The 13,050-nt window shown below is 36.5% G+C and overlaps 1 protein-coding gene across 1 annotated transcript in view; it reads right to left on the bottom strand.

Annotated features, from left to right (window-relative positions):
• The window catches only part of LOC122548602 (chorion-specific transcription factor GCMa-like), a 47,504-nt gene extending 35,025 nt beyond the window's left edge, over nt 1-12,479 (bottom strand). The window contains exons 1-3 of the mRNA XM_043687438.1: nt 12,377-12,479; nt 11,540-11,732; nt 9,431-9,683 (exon numbers count right to left, since the gene is read on the bottom strand). Coding sequence (XP_043543373.1) covers nt 9,431-9,683; nt 11,540-11,638 — 352 coding nt within the window. The 5' untranslated portion in view covers nt 11,639-11,732; nt 12,377-12,479. The remainder of the gene's footprint in view (nt 1-9,430; nt 9,684-11,539; nt 11,733-12,376) is intronic.
• Between the last annotated feature and the right edge of the window lie 571 nt (nt 12,480-13,050).

The following is a 13,050-nucleotide window of genomic DNA, read 5'->3' as shown; positions in this document are numbered from 1 at the left end:
GCTCCACACAAAGGCCGCCTTGCTGATCTTTGAGGGGCCCTATTCTCTCCCTAGTTCCCTTTTGTCCTTAATATATTTGTAAAAACCCTTTGGACTCTCCTAAATTCTATTTGCCAAAGCTATCTCATGTCCCCTTTTTGCCCTCCTGATTTCCGTCTTAAATATACTCCTACTGTCTTTATACTCTTCTATCTTGTCTATACCTGACATATACTTCCTTCTTTTTCTTAACCAAACCCTCAATTTCTTTAGTCATCCAGCATTCCCAATACCTACCAGCCTTTCCTTTCACCCTAACAGGAATATACTTTCTCTGGATTCGCGTTATTTCATTTCTGAAGGCATCCCATTTTCCTGCCATCCCTTTACCTGCAAATATCTGCCCCCAATCAGCTTTTGAAAGTTTTTGCCTAATACCGTCAAAATTGGCCTTTCTCCAAATTTGGAACTTCAACTTTTAGATCTGGTCTATCTTTTTCCATCACTATTTTAAATCTAATAGAATTATGGTCGCTGTCCCCAAAGTGCTCCCCCACTGACATCTCAGTTACTTGCCCTACCTTATTTCCCAAGAGTAGGTCAAGATTTGCACCTTCTCTAGTAGGTACATCTGTATACTGATAAAGTAGAAAACATTGAAAGTAACCTTTGGGTCTTATGGACAGCACCTGTGGAGAGACCAATTTCATCAGAACTATGAAATGTTAGAAATGCAGTAGATTGTGATTAAGGCAAAGGGCTGAAGGTGGAAAGAAGGTGGGATAGTTTGGAAGAGAGGAGAGACCACATGATGGAAGGTTTCATGGTGCAAGGCCAAAGGGATAAGGAACAAAATAAAGAATTTGTCTTGAGGTATCAATGACAGGATCCTGAGTAGCTGCTTTTGGAAAGTAGAGTAATGAGAGAGAAACAAACTATCAAAGAGAAACAAAACTAGATAGCATCAGGGCTTCTGATCTAAACTTGTTGAACTTAGTGCTGAGGCCAGCAGGTTCTAAAGTGCACCAGTCAAAAGATGAGGTGCTGTTAGGTTGGACTTCATTTCATCACAGCAAAAATCCAAGGTCGGAGCAGGAACAAGATGAAGAATTAAAATCTCAATCAATTTCAAGTTTGGGGTCTTGCTTGAAGATTGAAAACAACGTGTTCCGCTTTAGTTTCAAGTTCAAAGTCGGTGCAACTTTCATTCATTAATTACTTGATCTATACATTTTTAGTTTGGTGTCAAATGTAGGATATGCAAAAATAAATTAAAGCACACTTTTCTTTCGTTCAAAATAATTATTCAAGCTGGCATTAATTGGATGTGTAAACATACAGATATTCCTTCATTGGGTCATTTAAAAAGAACTATATTTTAAACATCTTAAATGTCTTTTTTTGATTTTACAACATCACTTGGCTCATGGAGTATAAAGGATTATGTTTATTTCCTTCTCTCACGTTCTGACAGCTATTATAAATTTGAAAAAAACAACTGGACAATTTCGCCTGTCAGTTTGGAAAGTTTGGAATTAAAATTCAAGTAGTTTTCTGATTTTTTAAAAATGGGATTTTCTACCAATAACATGAAATCACACAACACATTGAAAATCATCTGCTACCTATAAAATCATTCTAATTTTATGAACAATAGAAAATGGATGTTAATTTTTATCTGTCTCTTATTACAATGTTAGGAAAAATGAAAAAATGAAAAAATCTATTCACAATATGCATTTAATGTAGTTTCTTCTGAAATGAAATCTGACTGATGCATGAAAATTCCTAATATTTTAATAAATAGAAAAGAAAAATAATTCTAATGTTGAACTTTTTAAACCAAGACATCACTGCTGTGTGAACAGTTTCAGCAACCACCACTAAAATATTCACCCCAGAATTGACAGTAGCTGAAAATGTTTAATTCCCATTGTTCAATCATTTTCAAAGTCCATGTGCAACAATTAACCAAAATCTACAGGTTTTAGGAAAATTATCCATAACTATACTTTTAATATAAAGAAGATGGTATTAAATTGGATCTGATTTTAATCCATTCAAAACCAATCTGCTTTCACCGAGTCAACATAGTATCCATTCTGTACATAACCCTTGGCATACCAGTTGAGTTACTTCATCGGGCTGTTTTATAAGGCATTTTGCAATAGCGAGCGTGCCTGATCATTTTTTAATACTGCATGGTTTTATTGCTAATAAACCTGGGAAATGTTGGGCATCATTTTGACTACATTCAGCACATAGATAAGGAAAGCAAATTTCAGATGGAGGTCAGGCTCAGCAATTGAAATAGATTTATTTTTTTCCCACTTGAATAACAATAACATTGGTGCTAACCAATTATGAAATGGTTTCACTGATTGTCAATCCAACCATTCCCATTGGTCACTTCATATGTACCTTAAGAGAGTGTATTTCTGTTTCTGCATATGTTTAAAGTAAAAATTGGAAGCCAGAAAAATCTGAAACAGGATGGAAACAATCTTATCTTCATATATTATGGAATTTAATGTTAGTGAAAGTAAAATGATAATAAAGGTGGGTTTACAAGCTATGTGAAGCTGTTTCAGTATCTGCTTTTGGCAAGATAACCATCACTTTTATTTGAATTTTTATTTTATTGACTTGTGGGATGTGAGTGTCGCTGGCCAGCCAGGATTTATTGCCCATTCCTAGTTGCCCTTAAGAAGGGGCAGCATTCTTGAACTGCTGCAGTCCACGTCTGTAGGTTGGCCCACAATGCCCTTAGGAAGGGAATTCCAGGATTTTGACCCAGAGACAGTGAAGGAATGGTGACATATTTCCAAGTCAGGATGGGGTGTTCACACATATCTGCTGCCCTTGTCCTTCTAGATTGAAGCGGTCCTGGGTGGTATGGTAATTTAGTTATCGAAATAACAATTTACCTTCCTTCATTATAAGTAACAAGTTATTTCTGTAACATATGATTTGGTTAAAACAAACCTTTCTTTTATTAATCTGCCTGCCTGTGATAAAATGCTAAGACAGTGAATTTAATCTTTGTTGGATGCAAACTTAGATAAAGTAATTGGCTAAAACTCAGTATTATGCAAAAACTCTGATAAAATGTGTCAAATATTTAAAGGCTATTAAATTAATTTGATTTACTTTTAATATATGTTGTTATTATAATCATTAATTCCAGTGGTTGATAAACCAAAACGTGTTAATTTAAAAATATTGCTTAAACAGTTCAAGCATAGAATGTAATTCCATGTTTATAAGTTTTTAATACTTATGAAGAGGTTGTTCCTTATGTTTAAATGATGTACCAAACAGAGATGTACATTGCAAGGGCAAATGCAGTTATACTTATTAATTAATGGTTGTTCAACAATGTTGAGCAAAATGCCTCAGTTTAATATTTTACCTGACAAGTGCCAGGACCTCCCACAATTTAAACTGTGATTATGATGGTACTCAAAACAGACTGATTTCTTGGATGACGCATGTTGCATTATTGTCTATTGGATGCACTTTACAATATTATTGTTTTGTTCCTCTTCATTGACATCTACGCACCTTTTCTTTTGTGTCCAGAATTTTATTCAAAATACTTATAGATAATGTTATTTCAAACAGTATGAATATGAAAAAGAAAAGGCAGATGCACAGCAATAATTATTTCTAGCTTCAGAAACCTCCAACAGATGATTCATGCATACATCTCCTTACTCTATTCACTCGGTTGATATGTAACTATGAACTACCTCAACATGTCTGAGGAATAAAACCATCTTTGTCATTAGATAGTAATCTGAGATCTCTTTTATTTGTTCAGGCTGACATTAAATATCTGAGTGTGTTACTGTTCAAAGTGTTGGAAGTCATGCTAATGTTCTTGCCAGAATATCTTTAATAACAAATATAACCAGTATTTGTGTCAGCTTAGTTCCATTGGTAGTGAACTCACAAGTTGAGTCAATGGGTTATGGTTTTTGTGTTTTATCTCCTCTTTAAGGATTAAGCACATGATCTAGATTAACATTGTCTAATGATATCCAAAAAATGGCATTGCAAAGTTCTAATCTACCTATTCTCATGGGTTGAGCTGGACTGCAAAATCTCTTGTTATTTCATTGAAGAACAGAAAATCTCCTGGAGTGCTGGCTAACAGTTCCCTTCATTTGACGCTCTCAAAAAGAGATTAACTAATTTCTCAATTTATGAGATCTTCCTAGTCACAAATCGGCTGCCTTTTAGGGATATACCAATTCACTGAATTTATGTCATATTTCTTGGATTTTGCTAGTGCATCACAGTTGCCCTAAGAAATCACTATACTCTCAAAGTAATTGTCTACGAGAGATCTTTTGGCAATGTGATAACTCATCACATAAATGCAAGAGTTTTTAAAAAAAATATTTTCAGCATTTGAGAAGGCTGAATCAAATATGACTTCCCAGAACACCTGGAAAAGAAAGACCTCCAGCCATACTCCAAACATCTTGAATACCTGGAGTACAAGACGATGATTTCTTTTATTTCTGACGTCTGTGGGTTGCAAGAAGCAATCATTTGCACTCATGGACCCATTTAGAGTCAACTCTTACAATGCAGTGGCTAAAGCAAAAACCTTTAACTGGTATCAGGTAAAAGATCAAATTCATGTCCAAATTGCCAGATTTACAAACTTGATGCAAGTATAGCAAATGATAATATAATATTTATCAATTATTGTTAACAGGAGACAATGGCACAGTATGAATATTATTGCACCAGTAATCCAAAGGTCCAATTAAAGGTCTGAGAACACAGGTTTAAATGACGGATGATGGAATTTAAATTCAATTCATAAAATCTGGTACTAAAAACTAATTTTTCTAATGGTGAACATGAAACTAACACCCATTGAATATCCATCTGCTTCACTAATGCCTTTATCTGCTTTCCTGGCCCAGTCTGGCCTACATGTGATTCCAGATCCACAGCAATGTGGTTAACTCACTCTCCCTCTGAAGTAGCCCTAGCAAGTCATTCAGTTCAAGAACATAAGGAATGGGCAACAACACTCACATCCCATTAAAGAATAAAGAAAGAAAAATAAAACAAATTAATCAAAAATAATTAATGTGGTTGTTGTGAAGTTATTTCTTCTTTCTGGTCTTTAGAAATTTTAGTTTGAGATTAAATTTGAAATCTGTGATTCTGAGAAACTCATTAGCTCATCTATTAGCTCAGAAAGGAAACTCCAGAGTAGTTTTCCCACTGAATTTGTTTATTCCTCTAGTATTTATTTGAATTTAATGGAGGAAAGGGCCCCGGAAATTTGCACCATTAAAGTTTGGCTCAGCTAGTCATAGAATCCCAGATTCAAAGAAGGGAATGACATAGATGGAGACCACTTAGCCCATTGTTATTTGAAAATGTTTGCATAGATTCGATCTAATTCACACTATAGCCCCACATTTCCCTGCTATTTCTCCTCATTGAAATATTTAGAAAAGTTCTCCTGGAAAGCTACCATTGGATCTATACATTACCTCACAAAGCAGTGAAAACTAAATTCCAACCAACTATTATGTAAAAACTTCTTACTTGCATCACTATTGGTTCTTTTGTTAAACACAACAAGTGCCGTCTCCTTCCTTGATCTAAATTCTATATGATTTTGAGTACTTAAAAATGTGTTGCTGGAAAAGCGCAGCAGGTCAGGCAGCATCCAAGGAGAAGGAGAATCGACGTTTCGGGCATAAGCTCTTCTTCAGGAATGAGGAGAGTGTGCCAAGCAGGCTAAGATAAAAGGTAGGGCACACCTCATTCCTGAAGAAGGGCTTATGCCCTATGCCCGAAACGTCGATTCTCCTTCTCCTTGGATGCTGCCTGACCTGCTGCGCTTTTCCAGCAACACATTTTTAAGCTCTGACCTCCAGCATCTGCAGTCCTCACTTTCTCCTAGATGATTTTGAGTACATCTGTCAAACTTCCTCTTTGATTTCTTAGCTGTAAGAGTTGTAATCCAAGCTTCTACAGTCTCTCCACGTATCTGCAATCCCTACTATCAGGGACCATTTGAATACATTTCTTCAGTGCTCTCTCTGAAGCCATCCATTTTCTTAGATTTCTTATAATGCATAGCTTGTTGTGGAAAATATAGCCACAATGGTTTCTATTTCCTTTTTGTTTCTTTTGAAATGGACACAGTCTGTAAATTTTCTAGATCTGAAACAAAGTATATAGGTGGTGTATTAATTTAGTTACTTAAACTAATAATAGAGACTCCAGTCATCTGGCAACTACCAAATACATAAATGGTTGTGAACTCCTCAGCTTCTTTACAATCTCTTTTTCAGAATATATATATCCTATTTCAAGTCCAATTAGAAAATCTAAATGGAAATTGCTAGACATTCTTGGATGTAACAGAATTTATACTTGCAAATGAATTGTGTAATTAACATGTCATCAAATGTATAGATTCCCAGGTAATATCCTCCATTTTAAAATAAATATTTGAAGTGACTTATTATTTAATAAATTATACTCTCTGCTTATTGTTATTACAGCTTGAATCATACATTTCATGAACACTCAGAAACATAGATGATTAGGGCACATGACAAAGCTGTTGACCTATTTGGCTTGTCACAGCTTTTTGCTAAAGCAATTCAAAGCCACCACTACTGCTCTGAGGTCATGGGTAGAGATTCAATTGTGGCTTTCCAAGGGAACTTTCCTAAAAAAATTCAAGAAGGGAGAGATTGTAGGAAAATGGATTCTGCCTGTCCTGTTCTTTTCATACTGTCTCTGTGTCTACTCTACAAAAACCTTTCATAACTCTATAAACCTGTGTTAAGTCACACTTCAGCTTTCTCTTTTCAGAAGAAAAGCAACACTACATATTCACCCTTTCCGGAAAAATATAACCTAGCCTCACTGTTCTGGTATATTTGATCCATTTTGTGTGTGTCCTTGTAAGTTACTCTTATTCATTTAAAATTATCAAATATTCCGAACATTCTCCTGTATCAAATTTATTTAGTTACCCAAACAGAGCAATGATAATGGAGAATTCCATTTTGAGTGTGTCTGGAGTATTTTGTGAACAGAAGAAATAATGAGTTTCATAAGTTTTCCTTTACTCTGTTTGACAATAAGCATAAAAATGAAAACTGACAAAGGAGCAGAGCTCTGAAAGCTTATACTTCCAAATAAACCTGTTGGACTATAACCTAAAAAAATCACAAAGGAAGACAAAACAATTTAAAATAAGTGAAATAACCACCGAATTGATGGAAATTTAATAAGATGCTACTGTCTTTTCTCTACTTCAAATATTTATTCAAAATGCACAATAATGTCTCTATCAATCACTTCTATAGCAAATAATTGAATTAATCATTAAATTTTCTTTTGGCCACCTCACCTTCAAAAGAAATAATCTCAGGTTACTGCTTACAACTGTGGGAGAATTATTTTGCATTCCTATTCATTGTTATGAACTCTCCGAAAATGTCTATTTTGAACATGGTGCTAAACTACATTCAGTCAAACAAAATTCCAAAAATTCTGTATTGACAAACGAATAAAATAACAATATCCCCACCCCACCATCACCTGGAAAATCACTGCGACAAACTCTCAATGGCTTTAAAGCTAGTTCTAGAATGGGGCATATAAAAATAAATGTAATATATGCTAACTATGTCCTTCTCAATGCTTTTGTACAAATTTATCTTTACTTCTGTACTCCATCCAAATTTTACAAAATTCATACTCATTTGATCATTCAGTATAGCTTTATCTATCTGTATTTGCATAAGAAACAATACATTTATATAAACTTTGAGGAGAAAGTGAGGTCTGCAGATGCTGGAGATCAGAGCTGAAAATGTGTTGCTGGAAAAGCGCAGCAGATCAGGCAGCATCCAGGGAATAGGAGAATCGACGTTTCGGGCAAGGGCTTATGCCCGAAACGTCGATTCTCCTGTTCCCTGGATGCTGCCTGACCTGCTGCGCTTTTCCAGCAACACATTTTTATAAACTTGTCTTATGTGGTCACAAAATTTATACATGAATTGCCACTGAGCAAATGCTGAAATAATCATAGATTTCTGCACTTGCTTTACCTGAACTATGATTCGCAGAATCAGTTCTTCTTCACTGTCCACATGTCTGCCCCCAAATTCCCACTTAATCTACGGATTTACTCTGATTAATTTAATTGAAACACAGGTATAGATGGGGTAAGAAAGGAAATTAGAACAGATATGTAATGAAGTTGGAAAAGGAGATAATTTGACATACATGTAACAACAGGGGAAGACATAATTATAGTTTTCCAGTGATGAAGTCCCAATGTGAATATTTAATTTATTGTTACAGCAGCTCATTGGAATATAAACATAACAGCCCTGGATTAAAATCTGATCTCCATCATGGGAATCTAGATGTTCATGCGTTGGAGGGTTGCATCTCATCAATGTCACCATAACAGGAGACTGCATTGGAACTCTTCCGACCACTATTATTTCTAATAGCTCAGAGTTAATCAAACCTCAACTTGGTTTAACACAAACATATCAAAACTATTTTAGACATTTCCCAATGCTTTAATAAGCTAGCTACTGAACTGATTAATACAAATGTTTTTACATAGAAGTACATAGAGGACAGAGCACAGAAATAGGACATGTAACTCAACTGTTTCATATTGATATTTATGCTCTACTCAAGTCTCTTCCCATCCTTCCTTATCTAATACTATCAGCATGGCCCTCTAATTCCCTTTTCCCTCATATCCTTAAAAGTATCTGAACTATTTACCACTGAACCATTCCCTGTGGTGGTGAATTCCAGATTCTCACAGTGTTATAGATAAAACACTTTCTAAGTAATTCCTTATTTAACTTCTTGATGACAGTCTTACATTGATGGCCTCTGGATTTTCACTTGCCCACAAGTCAAAGCTCTTTCGCAGTTTTGCTTAATGACATAAAGTGTTAACTGTTTCTCTCTACAGCTGCTGCCTGACTTGTTCTTTTAATACTGTCTCTGTGTCTATTATAAAAGTTTATTTAGAACTTTATCGACCTGTATTAAGTCACACTTTAGCCTTCTCTCTTCAGAAGAAAAGTGACCCAGCTTATTCATCCTTTCCTGATAAGTATAACCAAGCCTCATTATTCTGGTGTATTTGATCCTTTTTTGTGTGTCTCTGTAGATTCCTCTTAGTATAAAAATTCTTCTAAAATGATCAAATATGCTGAAAATCCTCCTGTGTTAGATGTATCTAGTTGCCCAAATGGAGCAGTGAAAGTGGAGAATTTCATTTTGAGTACAGGAATAATGAGTTTCATAAGTTTTCTTTTATTCTGTCACAAAAGTGAAAAAGGAAGAGAAAACAATTTAAAATAACCATAGAAGTAACCATTGAAATGATAAAGAAAATTGATAAGGTGCTACTCACTTTGTTGTTTCTGCCGTGCCTTATCACATATGGCGGGTCTCTGATATATCTTTTTCCCATCATGCAGGGAGCAATCATTGCTGCAGACCACTACTCCTAGACAGGATTTCTTCAGTATGTGGCAGTTGTGGTTGTTGGTATTCCTCATGGCCCATCCACTCTGATGTCTTTGTGCATTTTTATCATCTGAACTATAAATAAATTTAACATAGGAATCCGTCCATTCCTGGAAATGATCCAGTTGATGCACATCCTTTAAAGAGAAGTTAAACAACGAATAAAACTTAGTTCGTTTTACAAAAATATAGACATACGCATTTAATCACAATCTGCAGCGAAAATGAATATGTCAGAAATGACTCTAATGTCATAACCATGCCTCTCGTTTGACAAATTCATTCAAAAATAAAATTTGATGCTTTTTAAAAGATAATTTTGGTGAAGAGCAGTTGTCATGAAAGTTATCAACTTATATAGCTGCACCAAAACATTATAATTTGCGGCAGCAAAAATCGTTGCCTCACGAATAATACTCTTGACCGAAATCTTAGATTGTAAATCAGAGAGCAGTCAATAAATTGTTTAATATAATTAAAAAGCAGTTTGGTTAACAATCCAAAACTGTAATGTAATAAATGGACACTATCATATTTTCAGGTGCTGGGATTGTATTTAAAATATGCTTTAACAGGAAATCACTCGGCCATTTTTATCTGTACTGACTCTGGTGTTATTTGAAAAACAAATTCTTAAATTTATATCGTTTCTTTTTTCAACAGATGCAGACATAACTGATCAACATCTTTTGTGGTTACTTTTAACAGTCCGTATTAAAGCACAATGTGCAGTAATCAATGGGAAATGCTTCAAGAAGTAGAGTATCTGACAGAGAGCAGCTGAATTAATTTATATAAGGCTAAACAATGCTAACGCATTCCAGATTAACAAAGGACAAACTTGCATTCATATAGCAGCTGAGACATCCATCAAAACTGCTTCAAGGTAGTTTCCCACCGCTCGAATCAAGCTAACAATTAGCATTCAGCCCAGCTTTCCTAGGAAGCATGCTCGGAAACATGTAGCTAGTTAGTTCCCAGTAAGATAAAGCCGGGCTTGTATTAATATTACTATAATAGCAATCACTTGTCTGTTTAAGGTTGGAGGGGGTCAGCGACCTAATACAAGTTCTGCATTTGCCGTTTGCCCTGAAGATAATTTTTGTGCTGTCACTTTTGTGACACTTAGGTCAAGAAATAAATCGAAATATTCTTCAGGCGAACTTTTCACATAATGTACAAACGATTGTGAGAAACATAAGCCAGGTTTCACAACTTAAAGTAAGGAAAGGATGGAAGAATGCGCTTTGGAATGGACAGAATATTTTGGTCTAGAATGGTAACACTTCAGTGAGTAATGCTTAAGGTAGGTACGCGCCTTTCGAATGATTCTCGGTTTTTGTTTTAACGAATCTATTCGGATTTGTTGTGGTATACCTCAGGGGAAAGTGAGCTTTGAACACAAACTCTTCTAACCTAGGGGTAGGGACACAACCACTGCTCTACAAGACCCTTCGGCGACTCTATACTTGCCCCTTGCACACTCCGAATTGTACTTAGATCTTCTAAGTGCGAGAGGTTCTGGCAATGGTTCCGTTCAATGCAATGAAATTAATAAAGGGAAGTCGAGTATCTGAAATTAAAACAGCAAATGCTGGAAATACTCAACAGGTCAGGTCGCAACTGTAAAGAGAAATATCAGAACGTTGACTTTAGCCAGACGGGGAAGTGATCTGAAGAAGGGTCACTGAATCCGAAAAGTTAACTCTGCTTTATCTCCACCGGCCTGCTGGGATTTCCAGCAATTTCTGTTTTTATATCTGAAAGTCTTAAGCTGGGGCTATCACTTCTCATTGAAGTGGTGAGTAAATGGTTTCATGTCTAGAATTTAAATCAATTCCACTTGGTACGCTCTGTAATGTAGTGATCCTTATTGTACATGTTTCAGATCGGAGTAAGCACGTTAAGGTTACAGGTAACATTCTGAGGTAAAGTGGCTGATATTGTGGGGAATATCCTGGTCCAGTAGCAGTCCCGAGTAAGACCCGCTCACCTGGGGCAGTTTGGGGTCGTTGATGTCCCAGGATATGGGCGATTCCAGTGCAGAGATGTACTCGGAGTCCGGGAAACAACGCTCCCCGCTTTTCAACATCCTCTTGGCTGGTGCAAACTCGAAAGAAGAGCCTCCTGCTAACCTCTTTCGAGAATCCCAAAACCGGTTTAGCAGAGAGTTTTGAATTCCCCTTCTGAAAAGCAGATCGAAAATAAGTGTCAATTCTGCAAGGCTGACAAGACTTGTTCCATGGAATCGTTTACGTTATAGCTGGGAACAGAGCGCACAATTCAGACAAATGGTTTATCTGCGCAGAGGAAAACAAAAAAACATTATAGACTAAACCTTTTCTCCCTCCCTTGTAGCATCCTCCAAACAGATGTGTCAACCCATCACTAAAATCCAGGTGAGGTGCAAGGGGAATACCAGGCTGAGGGATTGTGTAGAACTGAAGGTGGCATAATATTAAGCACAGCTCAATTTAATTTCATTCCCAAATGGACTGAAATCACAAATTTTGTATCTGCCTGCGTGCCAGTGACTTAATCTCACCCCAGAAAGAGAAAGTTAAATCACTAACGAATTACACACACTAGAAAATTACTGAGTGGCAACCAATGGTAAACGAAAGCCATACGAAATTTAGTCAGGTACGTTTAAAGTGATCACCACCTCAGCCAAAAAAAAATTATAAAATAAAAGTTAGAAAGATGAGGGTTAACACAATCTGAACAATTATTCAATGAATTGGCTGTGAAAAAAAATCAATTCCAGAATAATAAATGAAAATAACCCAAGCTGTGATACTCAGTCAGAAGAAGAGTTGTTTCGCTTTACCTGACTGCAGCCGGCTTTGAGGAAGCAACTGCCCAGTCCGCCAGCTGAATGACTGAGACTCCCAGCGACAGGGAGCAGCAGTCTGGTGAGTCACCTACTGCAAGAAGAGGAGCCGCAATTTTCCTCGGAACAGCAACTCTATGGTATGTCATGCAAATATGCTCAGCACTCTGTCCAATGAGCAACTCACAAGGGACCGACTTGAGGTTTGGCGCAAAGAGGGATAAAAAAAATCATTGGTGTTTTTGAGTGTTTTTAAATCAACCAACTGGCCCATAGCGACATGGCCCAATCATTCTTAACAGCCCCCTTTGGAACTCCCTGGAGCTGTTCAGGGAGAGGTGGGCACCGCAGGGAGTGGAGTGCTTTATTTCCCCCTCCAACTCTATTTTGATTTAATCCCTGCTCTTCCCTTCACTTTTTTGATCACACAGCATTGCCCTTTGAGAAGGGCGTTGCTTATCACTGGCCACTCCAATGTTTTCTTTCACCCCGGTGGTGAAAGTTGAACAAAGATTTGTACACCTGTTGTCTTTCACTGTGTCTCACACCTACACACACACACACAACATGGGTGCTGGGGAAAATATAAGCACTACCATAGTTCTGCGATAATGTGGGTGTAAGGGGATAAAAGAGAAAATAAAAAACATTTAATAGTCCTATTTGGCTGA

This window comes from Chiloscyllium plagiosum, chromosome 3 (genome assembly GCF_004010195.1).
Source record: "Chiloscyllium plagiosum isolate BGI_BamShark_2017 chromosome 3, ASM401019v2, whole genome shotgun sequence".
NCBI lineage: Eukaryota > Metazoa > Chordata > Chondrichthyes > Orectolobiformes > Hemiscylliidae > Chiloscyllium > Chiloscyllium plagiosum.
Note: the sequence above shows the minus strand (reverse complement) of the source record. Positions and strands in the feature narration are given on the sequence as shown.